Source organism: Nicotiana tomentosiformis, chromosome 11 (assembly GCF_000390325.3).
Source record: "Nicotiana tomentosiformis chromosome 11, ASM39032v3, whole genome shotgun sequence".
NCBI lineage: Eukaryota > Viridiplantae > Streptophyta > Magnoliopsida > Solanales > Solanaceae > Nicotiana > Nicotiana tomentosiformis.
In genome coordinates, this window is record NC_090822.1 from 79,213,439 (window position 1) to 79,232,262 (window position 18,824).

Below are 18,824 nucleotides of genomic sequence, written 5' to 3' on the forward strand. Positions count from 1 at the left end.
TTCTATTATGTTATTCTGCATTGATAGGCTTATCTAGTCTTAGAGACTAGGTACCATCACGACATCCTACAAAGGTAATTTGGGGTCGTGACACACATTAACCAGTATCATAATTTTTTCATGCATGGCGTTATTGTCAAAACTTCTATATACCATCCTTGTGTTGTTACATAAGCTATTCGACGTATCTACGTTTTTCAGTAAAATGGCATACATAGATTTCTTCAAAATTAACCTATATACAATGTAATATCAATTTTAACTTAGTCTATTATATATACGGTGACACTAACATAACATGTATGGTAGAAGGCCATTTGGTTTTAAAGTATTTAAGTATTTTTCTTGGTGGTAGTTATTGGTATCATTTTCTACTGAGTGAAAAACTGAAAAATATTTTGTTTTTACTATAAAATTTTGCAATCAACTTTTTATTTAGTCGATCAACATATTCATTTCTTCTAACTAAAATATCTTTTTAATTCTATCATGTGATTTGCACAAATTACATTTTTAATCTAATGATAGAAATGTTTTTTCTTATTAAATGCACTACTATTACCATTGGGATTGATAATCAAGTGTTGAGGAAGAACCAACTCATCTTTTATTGGATGCTTTTCTTCGTTTCCGACACGAAGCAAGAAGATACTGAATACTGGATCTATTCTTATTTTATATTTCTTGTTAGTTGAATCTCCGTTTGAGGCCAGAAGTATTACTTTGGCAAGATAGCTTTTACAATCTCTGCTTTTGTCGATTTTGGAACTACTGGTAGTGCTTGAGTGAAATCACCTCCCAAACCATTAATATTTTACCAAACGGCTCATTAATATCCAATATAGCTTTAGAACTCCGGGAAATTATTTCGATCGTTTGACACTTATAAATGTTTCATCTCATATTATCAATTTTGTTTTCCTTATAAATTTAGCACCATTACTCTGCTTTGGTATATTTGTGATGGTTATTTAAGTTATTTGAAAAGGTATATCAAATCTAAAGTGGGTGGCCTTACAATAAAATCGTTGTTGGTACACCACTTACTATTATTGCTAACAGTGACATGCCTCTTGATATGATATTTGCAAGTAATGCATAACATAGAAATATTATTTCGATTTCGTCGGAGGCATCTACAAAAAATAATCACGTTATACCATAGTCGACTCTTTATAATATAGTCTTGAAAGCTTATTCTTGTTTATGATTTAGCTTTGATTGTACTTCCTCAGATACTTGTATATCATTTTGATTCTTAATAATATACTAATATTTTTACTTTTTGTTCTAACGCTCTATTTATGGAATAAATTTATGTACCCTAAGAGTTTTTTTTAACTTGAATAAGAATTTTACTCATATGATGAATTTAAAAAATAATTGAATTGGATTCTCTTGCAAAATAATTAATTAAAATTTTTAATTATTTAGTTTTAACATAAAAAATAATTTATTTTATGTTGATTCGGATCTTAATATTAGTTCATCTCTTGTTTTGAATATTTAATCTTAATTATAATTTTATCCACCATAAATTTTATTTTCAAAGAGTAAAAGATTGATATGACATTTCACTTTTAGATCTTTATGTTTGTAGAATCATTAGTGGTATTGACTCTTACCAACTATTTTTTTCTCTTTCTCACACATTTATATTCTTAAATACTTTCTTAGTTGTTGTTTAATAATTGGGTGTTTTTCAATATTACACGAAAAAGTGATTAAAAAAATATTATTTGAGTAGGAAAATAGTTCAAATATAACATAAAATATATATTATCGTGGTGGTAATTTTTTCTTTTCAATTTCAACTCTTTATGCAGTCCATTTAATGTTACATTTATTTTTTCTTCGTATTGGACATTATGGAGTGGTAATGTATTACCAATACGGAGGATTCTAATGAAATTAATTTTATTAAATCTTCCTACATATTTTTAATAAGAATTTAACAAACAAAATTTTATTAATTTTAAAATATTAAATATTAAAAATTAGCATAGAAGGTGTTGTAGTCCAAAAAATAGGTTATTGCAGTTATGTCATTTCCCTATGAGTTCTTCCGTTTAATATTTTAGGGCTATTTTGATGTATTAATATTGTATTTATACTTTTATAATAATATAAACTCTCATTTTTCTAAATTGATTTGGACAAAATAATATATTTTCAAATTAAATTAGTAAGAATATTATAATACGTTTTCAAATTAAATTAGTAATAGGAATTTTTAAGAAGTATATCCTAAAAGTAATAGGATTACACGACTAAAGATATTTACTTGTTCAATTTTATATAAATTTGACAGCCCGAAAGTAATTATACTAATAGTATTCCTAACGCGTAGTATTATGTCCTAAAACTAATAGGATTATAAAGCTAATATCTATAGTTCCGATTATTTTCTTTTATTATGAGTTATTATGCTTAATATTATAAGATTATTTTTGTAAACCGACATTGTATTCATGCTTTTATAATTAATAGGCCAAATACATATGTAGGCCCTCAAACTTTGTCCCTTTTTGTCACTTGGATACCTAAACATAGGGTTGTGCACTCCAACTAAATCAATATGTGCCAATTAAACACCTAAACATAGGGTTGTTCCTATCAGGCACTACAACTAAATCACATATGTGCCAATTAAACATTGTCAAGGGAAAGGGCGCGTGAACATGAGAAAAATTTGTTAATTTTTTTTTTATTATTATTATTATACTCCATATTATGATTATTTTATATATCCTAATATATTATTCCTATTAAAGCCAGATCGTCATTTATTTTCTTGGCAAAGTTGCTTGCAATTTTTTCAGGTGGTATGACCATGAAATTCTTAAGAAACCTAAGAGGGCAAGCAACTTTGCCTTCGATTTTGCCAAGAAAAAAAATGACGATCTGGCTTTAATAGGAATAATATATTAGGATATATAAAATAATCATAATATGGAGTATAATAATAATAATAATAATAAATAAATAAATAAAAAATCATCAAGTTTTTCTCATGTTCACGTGCACTTTCCCTTGACAGTGTTTAATTGGCACATATGTGATTTAGTTGGAGTGCCTGGTAGAACAACCATATGTTTAGGTATTCAAGTGACAAAAAATGACAAGTTTGAGGGCCTACATATGTATTTGGCCTAATAAATATAGATAGATATCTCAAAATGCGATTCTTTCTAACGGACTGCCAAAGCAAGACCAATGATGTTTATTGCGTGATAAATCCATCAAATAAAACCATGCCTAAAATTCATGCAAACCTAGCTTAAGCGAAAGAAGAAAAAGTAATACAGAACGGAGAACAAAGAAAGTTAATTTATATTTCTATTTTCCACAAAGAAACAAACACCACAAACAACTATAAATATCATATTGAACTAAACAAGTCTTGATTTCAACGAGAAAGTGCTATATTCACAGGTATTGATTCTCAGAAATCCACCTCTCCACTATAATTCTATAAATACAAAGTGTACTTGTTCTGTTTTTTTTTTTTCTTTCCCCACTCCCCAAACCCCAATCCCCGACCCCGAAAAGAAAACCATGGTAATAGCTCCAATAGAAATAGAAAACATCTGTTGCACATTTTAAGGACTTGATTTACCCCTGCAATGAAAAGTAGTAGCAATAAGAATAATGTCAGTACAATTTTTTTCCCCTGTACAAATCGACAATTCAAATGCAAAACATCACTAAAAAGTAAATAGAAGTAAATTAATGTAATGACTGTAATTACCCGTTCGTGTTTCTTGGATTGTTTTGCCTTGGCCATTAGTTCAAAAAGGCTACCATCATAAACGCTCCTAACTGTGTCTTTGGGCAGCAAGCCATGTTCATCTTTGCAAAGGAGATACAGCACCTTCCACTCTGATTTAGCAGCTATGCTGCACAATCCATCCAATTATTTTTATTTCTTTTCTTTAACTAAAAGGAAAAGAATAATTAGCCATAACTAATTAATAAAACTCTATTCTTGTTCTTGAGATAGAGAGGAGAGTATTACTGTCCAGCAAAGTCCTTCGGTTGCTTGTTTGCCTTGAGCAATTCATCTAACTCGCTGGCGGTTAAGGCATTGCCATTTGTTCGTGCATGCTTCTTGAATAACTCCTCAAATTTTTCAGGAACGAACCTTCAAAATGTGAAGATTCAAATAAAAATTCGATTTTTACACATGATTTAATTTATATATAATTTTTATAGCATGTTGTTTTAACAACCTATACATGTAGTTATCCTTTACTGACTAAAGAGCATAAAAACTCTTTTACACTGGACTGTGTATCAGATATAATGTACCACGACTAATGTTGAATAAATCATTAGACAATTCCAAGAACATCACACGTTCTGTACCTTCCTTCAGTGTCGTAGACATCACTATCACTGCCATGCTTGGCAAATTTGATGTTCTTCACTTCAATGGGAAACAGAGGAGAAGGCCATTTCCCCTGTACATAAACAGGCACATTAACTAATTAAGGGCGAGTCCATCGGTTTCTACAACTCATTTTTTTCCTTCTAAAACTAAACTGTTTCTCATGAATCCACGTCTTGTGCTCATCAACATGTGCGAGCACTTATCATTTTATGTTCTCACTTGTTAAATGTAAATATACCCTTGCATTTATAACTAGCTGGAAGATATGAGAATTCCGAAATTGAAAAGACAAAAAATATAATATTAAAAAGCATGCACATCAAAATTACTGAAGAATCAAGCAGACCATGTAAAGTAAGCCATCAACAAAACAGTGACCAGAGTGATATGGAGTAAGAAAGTAATATGTCATTCACATCTGCTGATAGAAGCGCATCTGTGTGCATAACTTAGGAGTGTAATAAAAAAAACAAAAATGGGGAAGATAGGCAAATGTTAACAACTTTTCAAGGTTTCGCCGTTTCGGCCTTTTTAAAATGTCACACACACATGAGTCATGACACACAGCATAAACTTCCACATATATAGAAGTCATGTTGATGGCCCAATCTGATCTGGTATAAAAGAGGTCTAGTCAAGTTCACTTCATTTTTTGTCCAAATTAAAAGTCAGATAGACTTCTTGGGATCGGAGGTCTAGGCCACGTTTTTGGATCATGTAAAGTGTGTCCTGTCATACAAAAAATGTAGGGCTTCGGAATTATCTGCACGTCCTTCCACCATGAAAGCGAGCACGGACCATTAATTAACTTTCAAGTTTCAGTAGGGTGACAATTATAATGAATCTTGTATACGGTCAAAATAGATTTCGGCCTCCGTACGTCTGATCGAGTTCGAATGGTAAGCGATCAAAGTGAGAGCTCGAGACGAGTTCCGAGGATAGTACAAACAAGCCTCGAGTTCCAAGACCGATCGAGGAATCGGCTCGATATCATTATCAAACTCATGGCCAAATCGAACCGCAAGGCAAAGAGAAGGTTGTCGGAGATGCACAGACCAATTGGCACTCACCCCAAATGTCGAACTCGAACTCAAGGCCGAGGGCTCGACCCAATACCGAGCTCGAGCCAGTGTAGCTCGCAGACAGGAGTCATTACAACCGCACTAGGGGAGAGAATCTTGGCAGGAATCGAAGAAGAGACAATTCATCATGTGTTCTCCACTATATATTTTTTATTATAAATAAAGTAAGATCCATCTACTATAAAGGGGGGAATCGTTGTAAGCACAAGCACGTTGACACATTGTAAGAAAAGACTACTTCTATTTATTGAAGAATGAATCTCTTAAACTTGTTTTATTCAGCATACTCACTCTTCTAGTTCAATAATTTATATCCCATTTCTATAGCCAAGAATTTAAATATCTCCACTTCTACGTACGATTTATGTCAAGTTATATCACATATCCTTAGAACTATTTATAAATTTAACTATATCCGATTTTTCGGGTAAACAGTTTGGCGCCCACCGTGGGGCTAAGGATAACAGTGGTTGTTAGATACAAATCCGCAATACGCACCAGTTTACAAATCTGAATCAGCAATGGCAAACCCTCGATTCATGGCTTTACCTATCGACCACGAAGCCGGCTTTCAGGATGAAACCAACAACTTGATACCCAGGGCCGGAAGGCCACTTAACGATGTCACTGAAGCTCGAGTCGAAGTACCTGAAATTCGAGTCGAAGTACCACTAGATGTCAATTCACAAGTGGCTCTTGAGGCGAACCAACGTTCCGAACCAAAAAAAAACATTCAGGGCGATACTCTATCCGTAGCTCGAGACGCCCATAACGTGGAGGAGATCGGAGTCAGCTTACGGATGATCTTCGAGATGTTACAAGCCCAGCAAATAGCGATAGCTCAATTGCAGAGCCAAACTCAGGTACAAAGCAGGCTGGAGCCCGATCCGCTTTGGAAAATCACCTACAGAACGGAACCAGTCGTAGTGAAGTCAAACGAGCAAGAATCGGGGACTACTCCCGAAATTACTAAATTGCTCGAGGAACTCACAAGAGTCGAAGCCAACGATAAAAAAATAGAAACATATAATTCCAGGGTCGATCAGATCTCGGGAGCTCCACCAATGATAAAAGGGCTGGATTCGAAGAAATTCATCCAAAAGCCTTTTCCCTCGAGTTCAGCCACAAAACCAATCCCCAAAAAATTCCGTATGCCCAAAATTCCCAAATATAACGGTACGACCGATCCTAACGAACACGTCACCTCTTACACGTATGCCATCAAGGGTAACGATTTGGAAGACGACGAGATCGAATCCGTGTTATTGAAAAAATTTGGAGAGACCCTCTCGAAGGGAGCGATGATTTGGTATCATAATTTGCCCCCAAATTCCATCGATTCTTTTGTCATGTTAGCGGATTCGTTTGTAAAGGCACATGCTGGTGCCATAAAAGTTGCAACAAGGAAATCGGACCTCTTCAAAGTAAAGCAAAGCGGTAATGAAATGCTGAGGGAGTTCGTGTCCCGATTTCAAATGGAACGCATGAAATTGCCACCGGTCACAGACGACTGGGCCGTCCAAGCTTTCACCCAAGGGTTGAACGAGCAAAGTTCAATAGCATCACGTCGGCTGAAGCAAAATTTGATCGAGTATCCAGTAATAACTTGGGCAGATGTACACAACCGATACCAGTCAAAAATCAGGGTCGAAGACGACCAATTGGGAGCTCCTCCCGGATCCATGCACCAGAACAGGGCAACTATTAAAAACCAGAGGGATATCGACAGAGAACGAAGGTCGAACAGAGACCGATATCAACCGTACGTCGCAGATCGAATGAACAACGGCTCAGCGCACAATTCCGCTCGAAACAATCGAAGACAAAATTCTCAGGGGCTTATGAGCAAGAGTGGGTTCGATAAATATGGCGATCCAATAGAGGCACCTCGGCTATCGGAGTACAATTTCAGCGTCGACGCATCGGGCATTGTATCGGCGATCGGAAGAATCAAAGATACTAGGTGGCCCAGACCCATGCAAACTGACCCTTTCCCAAAGAAACCCGAATTCGATGTGCAAGTATCATGGCATGCATGGCCACAGGACCGAGGATTGCAGACAATTAAGAGAAGAGGTAGCCCGCCTATTCGATGAGGGCCACCTTCGAGTGTTCCTCAGTGACCGAGCCAAGAATCACTTCAGAGAAAGGGACGCCAGCAAAAGGGATAAAAAAAGGAACCTCTGCATATCATTCATATGATCATCGGTGGGGTCGATACTCCACAGGGACCCGTGCTCAAGTACGGCAAGATACCGGCCACAGGGGAAAAACGAACTCGAGGTTATGTGCCCGGGGGCACTTTATCATTCGGAATTGAAGAAGCCGAGGGCATCTCTCAACCTCACAACGACGCTTTGGTAATTTCTATCCTATTAAATAAAGCTCAAGTTAAGCGTGTTTTAGTGGATCCAGGTAGCTCTGCGAATATCACCTGATCTTGGGTGGTGGAGCAGCTCGGTTTGCAGAATCAAGTCGTGCCCGCAGCTCGAGTCTTGAACAGTTTCAATATGGCCAGTGAAACGACCAAAGGGGAGATTACTCTACTAGTGAATGTAGTTGGAACCATCCAAAATAACAAATTCCACGTAATCGAAGGGGATATGAGGTACAATTCCCAACTCGGAAGACCTTGGATCCACAATATGAAGGCAGTGCCTTCGACCCTCCACCAAGTAATGAAATTCTCTACGTCGGATGGCATGAAAACAGTATACGGGGAGCAACATGCTGCGAAGGAAATGTTTGCGGTCGATGAGGTAACACTGATACCAACGCTATCGGTCTCGAAAAGATCAAGCACTAAAGATAGACGAGAAACCAAATAGCAATCACAACCACCAGTCTCGACCGAACCGGTGGAAGATGAAATAGAGGATGACAAGGAAGAGTTTCTGACACCTCGAGCTTTCATCATCCCCGACGACTCCGATGTCACCAAATCTACGATCGAAGAACTGGAGCAGGTTATATTAATTGAATATCTGCCCGAGAGAAAAGTATACCTAGGAACGGGATTAACCCCCGAACTTAGGGAAAAACTCATTCAATTTCTTATCGATAACATAGACTGTTTTTCTTGGTCCCATTTAGACATGGCAGGGATCCCACCGTCGGTAACAACGCACCAGCTGAGCTTGGACCCTAGGTTCAAACCGATGAAGCAAAAACGAAGACCTCAGTCCGAGGTAAAACACGCATTTGTAAAGGATGAGGTAACTAAACTTCTTAAAATAGGGTCAATTCGGGAGGTAAAATATCCCGAGTGGTTAGCCAACGTAGTTGTAGTCCCTAAAAAGGGGAACAAACTTAGAATGTGCGAAGATTATAAAGATCTAAACAAAGCATGCCCCAAAGATTCTTTTCCACTGCCCAACATCGATCGCATGATCGATTCCACAGCCGGCCACAAGATCCTTACTTTTCTCGACGCCTACTCCGGGTACAATCAAATTCGAATGAACCCGAAGGACCAGGAAAAGACTTCATTTATCACCAAGTACGGAACCTATTGCTATAATGTAATGTCATTCGGGCTAAAAACGCAGGAGCTACTTACCAACGCCTAGTGAATAAAATGTTCGAAGAACAAATAGGTAAGTCGATGGAAGTTTACATTGATGACATGCTAGTTAAGTCCCTGCGCGCAGAGGACCATTTGACTCATTTGCAGGAAACGTTCAAGATCTTAAGGAAAAAAAACATGAAGCTCAACCCCGAGAAATGTGCTTTCGGGGTTGGATCGGGCAAGTTCCTTGGTTTCATGGTATCGACTCAACCCCGAGAACAATTGAAGCGGTACCTACCGAGCCCACCACTACTTCACACTCCGAGGACATATGAGAATTTGTACTTATACTTGGCGGTATCGGAAATTGCGCTTAGTGGCATCTTAATTTGAGAAGATCAAGGTACACAGTTTCCTGTTTATTATGTAAGTCGGACCTTAGGGGAAGCAGAGGCTAGATACCCTCACTTAGAGAAATTAGCACTTGCACTAATAAGTGCCTCTAGAAAGTTAAGACTATACTTTCAATGTCACCCCATATGCGTTTTGACCACTTACCCACTTTGCAATATTTTGCACAAGCCCGAACTATCGGGTCGATTGGCCAAATGAGACGTCGAACTCAGTGGGTACGATATCGAATATCAACCCCATACGACCATCAAGTCCCAAATTTTAGCAGACTTCGTGGCTGATTTCACACCAACCCTCGTACCCAAAGTTGAAAAGGAACTCTTGTTAAAATCGGGTACGTCGTCGGGGGTTTGGACCCTCTACACAGATGGTGCTTCAAATGTGAAGGGGTCCGGGCTTGGCATCGTACTGAAACCTCCCACAGGTGGCATTATTAGAAAATCCATCAAAACCACTAGATTAACTAACAATGAGGCCGAGTACGAGGCCATGATTGCAGGTCTCGAGCTAGCTAAAAGCCTGGGAGCAGAAATCATTGAGGCCAAATGTGACTCTTTACTAGTGGTGAACCAAGTAAACAAAACTTTCGAGGTTCGAGAAGATAGGATGCAAAGGTATTTGGACAAATTATAGGTAACTCTACACGGTTTCAAAGAATGGACCCTACAACATGTGCCTCAAGAACAAAACTGTGAGGCCGACGCACTCGCAAATTTGGGGTCGTCGGTCGAGGAAGATAAGATCAACTCGGGGACTGTCGTTCAACTCTCGAGATCTGTAATTGAGGATGGACATGCCAAAATAAATTCCACGAGCTTAACCTGGGATTGGAGGAATAAGTATATTGAATATTTAAAGAACAGAAAACTCCCATCGAACCCTAAAGAATGGAGGGTTCTACGAACCAAGGCTGCTCGATTAACGCTGGTCGAAGATGGAACATTATACAGAAGGATGTTCGACGGACCACTGGTGGTATATTTGGGACCAGTAGACACCGATTATGTTTTACGAGAGATCCATGAAGGCACTTGTGGAAACCACTCCGGCGCCGAACCATTAATTTGCAAAATCATCAGAGTAGGGTACTACTGAGATAGCATGGAGAAGAACACAAAGGAGTTCGTTCGAAAATGTGATAAATATCAAAGGTTTACACCAATGATCCATCAACCCGAAGAGCAGCTTCATTCGGTCATTTCTCCATGGCCATTCATGAAATGGGGAATGGATATCGTCGACCCTCTACCATCGGCCCCAGGTAAAGCTAAATTCATTTTGTTTATGACTGACTATTTCTCTAAATGGGTTGAAGCACAGGCGTTCGAAAAAGTGAGAGAAAAAGAGGTTATAGATTTCATCTGAGACCACATCGTGTGTCGATTTTGGATACCAGCAGAAATAACATGCGACAATGCTAGACAGTTTATCGGCGGTAAAGTGACGAAATTCCTCGAAGACTATAAAATAAAAAGAATAATGTCTACACCATATCATCCTAGTAGGAACGGACAGGCCGAATCAACGAACAAGATTATCATCTAAAACATAAAGAAAAGATTGAACGAAGATAAAAGAAAGTGGAGAGAAATTTTGCCTGAAGTCCTTTGGGCATATCGGACAACATCTAAATCCAGTACATAAGCAACCCCATTTTCCCTAGTGTATGGATCCGAAGCTCTAATTCTGGTCGAAGTCGGGGAACCAAGCGCAAGGTTCTGACATACATCGGAAGAATCGAACTACGAGGCAATGAATACTAGCCTCAAATTATTAGATGAAAAACGAGAGGCGACACTGGTTCGAATGGCTGTACAAAAACAACGAATCGAAAGGTACTACAACAGAAGAACCAACCTCCGCCATTTCAAGGCCGGGGACTTGGTCCTAAGGAAGGTCACCGTCAACACTCGAGATCTTAATGAAGGGAAGCTCGCCCAAATTGGGAAGGACCCTATCAAGTCCTCGATATAATCGGGAAAGGGTCTTATAAACTTGGAGCAATGGATGGAAAACCATTACCAAACAATTGGAACATATCGCTACTAAAACGATATTACTATTAAGGTATGATTTTCTTCTCTATCGTCTATATACGTATATTCGACACTAACGCATTGCAGGAATTCGACGAAAAACATCAAGACCTCTGGTTTTGAAGCACGCCTTATAATCATTTTCCCTTAAGTTCGGCTTTTATCCTAAATAGGTTTTTCCGGCAAGGTTTTTAACGAGACAACAACTATGTGCTACCCAGGGATATATCAATAGTATCTGAGGCTCCTTCATAATCAACCTCGAATACTGGGGGGCTAGCTACCAGGCGAATAAATCAAGTTCGGCACAAGAAAGTTGCTCCATATCAAATTCATGACAAAGAGGGTCTCGATAGAAAAAAGTGTAAGGGACAAATGGTCAAAACGAACCATGCCCTCATAGTTTTGCTCGAACTCTGGGACAAGATACAAACACATGTGTAATGACTTATAAAGGAGAACTTCTTTTTCAGATATCTCACACTTTGAAAAGATTTTCCTGCTTCATGATTCAAACAGGCTTAAAGGCCAACCACCATCAAAGCGATTTTTGATACAAGAGATCGCAAAAGGCCTACGGGCTAAGATATTCTGAGTTCGAGTTTGAAACAATCACTCACTCAAATATTAAAGCCTATAGGCTATCTTACTTCGAGCTCGAGCAATCACTCACTTGGTCATAAAAAGCCTACGGACTAAGATATTCTGAGTTCGAGTTCGAAACAATCACTCACTCAATTATTAAAGCCTAAAGGCTATATTACTTCGAGTTCGAGCAATCACTCACTCAATTATTAAAGCCTAAAGGCTATCTTACTTCGAGTTCGAGCAATCACTCACTCAATAATTAAAACCTAAGGGTTATTTTACTTCGAGTCCGAGCAATCACTCACTCGATTATAAAAGTATGCGGGCTAATATACTTTGAGTTCGAGTTCGAAACAATCACTCACTCAATTATCAAAGCCTAAGGGCTATCTCACTTCGAGTTCGAACGTTCACTCAGCCTATGGGCTACTTTTATCTTTCGTGTTCGGGCAAGCGCCCACTCGACCACTAAGCCTGTGTACTACTTTTATTTCGAGCTCGAGCGAACACTCACTCGGCCATAAAGGCTACGAAGGTCGAATTCGATGAAATCACCTAAATCCTCATGAAAACATCCGCAAAGCATGAATTAAATCTTCACGAAGCAAATCAGTAAAAGAAAAAGTTATTTGTATAGATATACAAGGATAGTTTACATAAATAAATGCGACATAGAAGCTAAGGGCTAAGCTTCTGGGTTATCATTAAGAGCGGTCTCTTCTCCACCGGGCTCCCCCCATCTTTGGACCCGCTCTTTCTACCATCATCATCGTCGTCATCATCGCCATAAGAAGCCAAGGCTTCAGCTTCAGCTTCGAGTTCTTTAGCCCTTTTTATCTCTTCAGCAAGGTGGAAACCTCGAGCGTGTATCTCCTCGAGGGTCTCCCTCCAAGACCGACACTTAGCAAGTTTGGAAACCCAATGTGCTCGAGTGTCGGCAGTATCCGCTGCCTCTCTTGCCTCCATTTGAGCAGCCTCGGCATCGGCCTGATACACAGCAATGGACTTCTCCGCCATGACTTTCGACGACTCAACCTCCGCCTTGGCCGCAGCAAGCTGTTTTTCAAGCTTCTCGATCCTCTTGGCCTGAGCCGAACCCTTTTGCTTGACGCTTCGAAGCTGAACATCGGCCGATAATAATTTGGCCAAGATGGTTTCTTTTTCTGCAGCTAGGCGGTCGATAGTCTCCTTCCACCGGTCACATTCGGTCTTGATTTGATGGACTTCTTCCCGAAGCAACCCGATTTTTTCAACCTTTTGCTGTAGCTGAGATAACGAAGGGTTAGCTTCCACAGTTGGGTCAAACCAATACTCTAACAGAACGAGGCTCACCTGCTTATCTAGTTCGGCCTCCTCTTCACGGGCCTTAACCAAATCTACTTGGAGGTCCTTCATAGCCTCGTCCTTTTGGCTGCAAATAAGCCGCAGAGCATCTCTCTCCCCCGAGACCTTCTGAAGCTCGACCTCACACTGGCTAAGGTCAACTCAAAACCTACTAATGGACTGCACAGTAGGGAAAAAACACAAGTCAAGTTTAGAAAAGAACGGAGAAACCAAGCATAGTAAAATCATTACCCGAGAAATGAAACGATGGGCCTCTTCTAGGAGAAGAGAATCGTCACTAATATCGGAGACATCATCGACTCCAGCAAAGCAATCCCGAAAAGGGTCCCCTACAGAGCCTCCGCTCATATCGGGGGTCTTCAATTCTCGAGCTTCCTTTAACGCCTCCTCAGAAAAGGTCGGAAGAGAAGGAAAATGACCCATTATCATAGTCCCAAGCGAATCGCTCGGAACGCTCTGATCGAGACTCGGGGTATCGGAACCGACCCCGACCGGTATAGCCGTCATCGGCTCATAAGGTATGGAGACCTCGATAGCTTTTGCAGATCGGATCACCAAATCCGAGGCATCATCTTCTTCTTCTTCTTCTTCTCTCAGTCGTTGGACCGAGTCCGTCGAAAGAGTGATTGCCTTCCTCCTCACCCTCCGAGTTTTGAGCTTGGGATCCTCTAACCGAGAGACAGCTTTTCGCTTCTTATCTTTTCTCGGTTCTGGGACCGCTCGAAGGCCTCAAAACGGCATCCTTGGTTACACCTGCACGAAAGGAAATCGGTAATGGATGGAGCATAAAAAACATTTCGAAAAACACGAGAAATGACCCTCACCATGATTCTTGGCCTCCCATCTACCTTTTGCAAATCACGCCAAGCGCGTTCGGAATAAGAAGAAGTCGAGGCCAACTTTCGAACCCAATCCTCGAGGTCGGGTACCGCTTGTGGCATCCAAGGGGGAGTTGTATATCGGAGAAAGATATCAGATAGAATCAGAAAAAGATACAAAAAGCAACGCCTTACGAAAACCACTTACGGTCGAAATTCCATTCCTCGGGGAACAACATCTTCTCTTCCGGAATGAGGTCACAAGTCCTCACCCGAATATAATGGCCCATCCAACCTCGATCCTTGTCTTCGTCGATGCTCGACATTAAAGCTTTCGATGCCCGACGATGAAGCCTGATTAGTCCTCGAAAGATTTGAGGTCGATACAATCGTATGAGGTGATTTAGGGTGAAATCCAGCCCCCCGGCCTTGTTGGAGAAGAAGAGAAGTAAGGTTACTATGCGCCATAGAGAAGGATGAATTTGACCGAGGGTGATCTGATATCTTTTACAAAAATCAATGATCACTGGGTCGACGGGACCCAACGTGAAAGGGTAAGTATAAACACTTCAAAACCCCTCCACATGAGTGATGACGCTCTCTTCGGGAGAGGGAATTTGCAACACAACCTCGGCACCCCAGTTGCAGTCTTTCCTCACGGCCTCGAGACGACCCTCTGTTATCGAGCACATGTACATCGACACATGCTCACATCGACCCGGAATCGACGAAGGATTTTCAACCTTAAATTCGATCTTCGAGTACACGGGCCAGGAACATACTCATGGGGAGGCTGCTCCACCGGCGCCTTGTTGCCGGACGGCCGTAAAGAGAAAGCTTTCTCCTTCTGAGGTACGATTTTTGAAGTTTTTGCCATTTATGTAAGAGAAAGAAAAGCGAAGGAAGATGAAAGGTTGATGGTACCAAACGTTGATTAAGGTGGCTCTACAAGCGGCGAAATAGAGGCAGAAAGAGTAAGAAAATTTAGGAGATTAAAGATGTAAAAGTGGTAAATGATAAATGGAAGGGCTATTTATAGGTTTATACTGTGGCGGTTCAGTGTCAGCGGTGGCCGACCACCGTCTGACGCGCATTAAATACCTTGAAAGACTAAATCGACGGAATAACTATCACATACGTCACGATCGAGCCCAGTGAAAACGTCATCCGATCGAGCCATCGAAAATCATGTCGCTTCTTACCACATTCTTCCTGAGAAACGAGGGGACTATCTATATACGGTCGAAATAGATTTCGGCCTCCGTACGTTTGATCGAGTTCGAATGGTAAACGATCGAAGTGAGAGCTCGAGACAAGTTCCAAGGATAGTACAAACAAGCCTCGAGCTCCAAGACCGATCGAGGAATCGGCTCGATATCATTATCAAGCCCATGGCCAAATCGAACCGCAAGGCAAAGAGAAGGTTGTCAGAGAAGCACAGACTGATTGCCAATCACCCCGAATGTCGAACTCGAACTCAAGGCCGAGGGCTCGACCCAATACCGAGCTCGAGCCAGTGTTGAGCTCGCAGACAGGAGCCGTTACAACCGCACTAGGGGAGAGAATCTTGGCAGGAATCGAGGAAGAGACAATTCATCATGGGTTCTCCACTATATATTTTTTATTATAAATAAAGTAAGATCTCTCTACTATAAATGGGGGAATCTTTGTAAGCACAAGTAGGTTGACACATTGTAAGAAAATACTACTTCTATTTATTGAAGAATAAATCTCTTAAGCTTGTTTTACTCAGCATACTCACTTTTCTAGTTCAATAATTTATATCTCATTTCTATAGCCAAGAATCTAAATATCTCCACTTCTACGTACGATTTATGTCAAGTTATATCACATATCCTTAGAACTACTTATAAATTCAACTATATCCGATTTTTCCGAGTAAACAAATCCTATATTAAATTCAAGGATGGACTAAAATTTTGACCAAAGTTCCTCACGCGTGACGCGACAACCAATTTGCACACAGATAAGTTTTACATAGTAAATAATTTAAATCATCATAATGATTTTTGTCAATATTGCCTTTTGCAGTTCATCATCATTATTGGAAAACAGTATGATCCTAAGAGACATATATGACAATCGAGTTGTTTTAACAATCAACTTAGCCCTCTCTAATATGTATTTCTAAATATATATTTTTTCAAAAGTGTTTAAAAAAAATGTTTCGGGAAAGAATTTACTTTTTTTCACCTTCTTCGAAACTATTTTTGCTTCTACTTAAAGTTTTGACAAACCTTCGCCAAACACACTATTAGTCAATTTTGAAGAATTATTCTCGAAACAAAAACATAGAGAGGGAAAGAGTGAATTACAGGTCGAGTTTTGCCACTGAGACCAATATTAATGAAAATTGAAGCAACGGTTGAGAGGAGAACGCCACTTCCAATTTTCCTGAAGCCTGGTATATACAAAAACCAAAAGGAAAAAATAAGAAATAACAAAGTTAAATAACTACTGACAAACCTCAAAGCAGAAACATAAGTGAAAACACTTTATGTGGGAAAAAGAACAAAAAAAGGAAAGAAGAAAGAAAAATTAGACCTTTATAAGTTTCCCATGGGTAAATCACACCATCTTTGTTAATATCAAAGAACATAACATGCTTTTCCAAAGGGGTTACCTCTTGCTTCTCAATTCCTGCATGTCCAATTCCAAGAATCATGATTTCTTGAAGTCAGTCACTCAAACAGAAGCTACAAACACGAGAAGAAGAAATAAGAGAAAAAAATGGCATACCCTCTTCATCAATACTGCTGGAGGAAGAAGCCATGAAATCTTGTTAAAAGTGATCAACAGATAATTAAGAAAGAATTGAATTCCAAATCCACTTATAAGAAGAAGTAGAAGATTTAAAGCCTTATTTAGAATCAAGGAATAATGTAAAGTTGGGGTTACTTTTACTCTTTTTCGTTGTGTTATGTGGGATTCCCAAGACAAGTGTCTGATATATATAGTTGATGCAGACATACGGGGTGCTTGTATAGGTGGCAGCCGTTGGAATTCTGAACTTTGTGTTCGGAGGTAGTTGACTAGTACCTTATTTCGTAACATGATGAGACTAGTCATGTAAGATTTTTTTTTTAAAGATAACTAGTAGGAATATTGTGGCTTATTATTTCTTTTTTCAGTACAGGTCTTATTTACTAGCTATCGCTTTTGCTTTATATCTTTTTTTTAGATTTCATGAGGTTCCTATTTTTCTTATGACTGTTGTGGTGATACTAATATTTACTAATATTGTCTTTCTTTACTTTGCATCTTTCTTCTAGATTTCATGGTGTTTCTATTTATCCTATGATTATTGCCGTGATACTAATATTGTCTCTCTTTTTGCCCCTTTTGTCTTTTTGTTTTTTTTTAACAGAGGGTCTTTCGAAAACAGCCTCTCTACTCTGTCGGGGTAAGGGTAAGGTTTGCGTATACACTACCCTCCCCAAACCCCATTAATGAAATTTTACTGGATTGTTGTTGTTGTTGTTGCTGAGTGTTCTCACACACTTTGAGCCGGGCGCAATATTTAATTTGATAAATTTAAGTTAAAGTTTTAGAAATTTGTCCTATTTTCTTACCTTAATTAGTTTTTTTCTTTTAGCCGAAGGAATAGTAGAATATTAATTATAATTGATTTATTTTTTCTTATAAAAAAATATATTTCATATTTGACAGATTCTTTTCTTGGAGAAAAAAGTTATGAGCTCTATAAATTGAAAATCTTCCTTCACAGATAAATAATATAGAATCCACAACAGTCATTAAGAGAGTTTCATTTAGGGGGAGATCTTTTCTCAATAATTTTATATCTTCTTTATATATTAGTTTTCTCATATATAGGTCAAGTGACCAAACCATATTAGAATGTTATGCCTCTTTTAATATACTTCTCTTTGTCGTCTACTTTATCGTCGCCAAAGCTTACTTTATTAGTTTACGCATGACGCCTTGTTATTTTCGATCCAAACAAGTGATATCAAAGGCAATGGTTCAGAGTGAGGTCGAAGACATATTTAAGGCGGGTTTAGATCAAGTTATAGCCAATTTGACGATAATGAAGATTCTTATAAAAAAAAATGTTAAGAGTACTACATGTGGAGGCAAATTTCAATCATACTTTGAAAATTCATGTTGTTGAATATTAAAAACAAAAACTATTTTTAACGCATAAATGAGCTCCAACTTTTAACTCATGTTTACTTTTAATGTATGGGCTCCACTTTCAACCTTGCTAACTTTTAACGCAAGGTTCCACTTTTAACTCATGCTTACTTGTAACGCATGAGCTCTACTTTTAATTCTGCTCGCTCGCTTTCAATACAAGTCTTCAATATTTTTAATCTGTGCTCACCTTTAACGCACGGGGCTCTAATTTTTAACTCATACCTATTTTTAACTATCTCAAACAGTAGTGACGAAGAATATGTGAAGAAGGCGGATCAAGCATTGTCAAACAAATTTAGGCCAAAGGGGAGAATTATTAAAAATTTATCATGATTTTTTACCTTATTTGAATTTATTCTTTTACATGAAAGAAGGATAGAATATTGATCATAATTGTTTTACTTTTCCTTAAAAAATATATGTATCTCTTCCTTATTTGACATATATCTTTCTTGGAGAAAA

The 18,824-nt window shown here is 38.8% G+C and overlaps 1 protein-coding gene across 3 annotated transcripts; it reads right to left on the reverse strand.

Moving 5' to 3' along the window:
• Positions 1–3,312: 3,312 nt before the first annotated feature.
• On the reverse strand, positions 3,313–17,109 carry LOC104099245 (probable peroxygenase 4). 3 transcript variants are annotated; one of them, XM_070188069.1, is made up of 7 exons: positions 16,944–17,109; positions 16,749–16,844; positions 16,520–16,605; positions 4,369–4,463; positions 4,019–4,144; positions 3,752–3,899; positions 3,313–3,621 (listed from the first exon to the last, which is right to left on the reverse strand). In XM_070188069.1, exons 1-7 carry the CDS (start codon positions 16,975–16,977, stop codon positions 3,616–3,618), a joined length of 591 nt encoding a protein of 196 aa, XP_070044170.1. In that variant the 5' UTR covers positions 16,978–17,109; the 3' UTR covers positions 3,313–3,615. The 3 variants fall into 3 exon arrangements, with proteins under 3 accessions (XP_070044170.1, XP_070044171.1, XP_070044169.1); XM_070188070.1 differs by lacking the exon at positions 16,749–16,844; XM_070188068.1 differs by lacking the exons at positions 3,313–3,621; positions 3,752–3,899; positions 4,019–4,144; positions 4,369–4,463; positions 16,944–17,109 and adding exons at positions 12,582–13,287; positions 13,354–13,524 and having other exon boundaries at positions 16,749–16,763.
• Between the last annotated feature and the right edge of the window lie 1,715 nt (positions 17,110–18,824).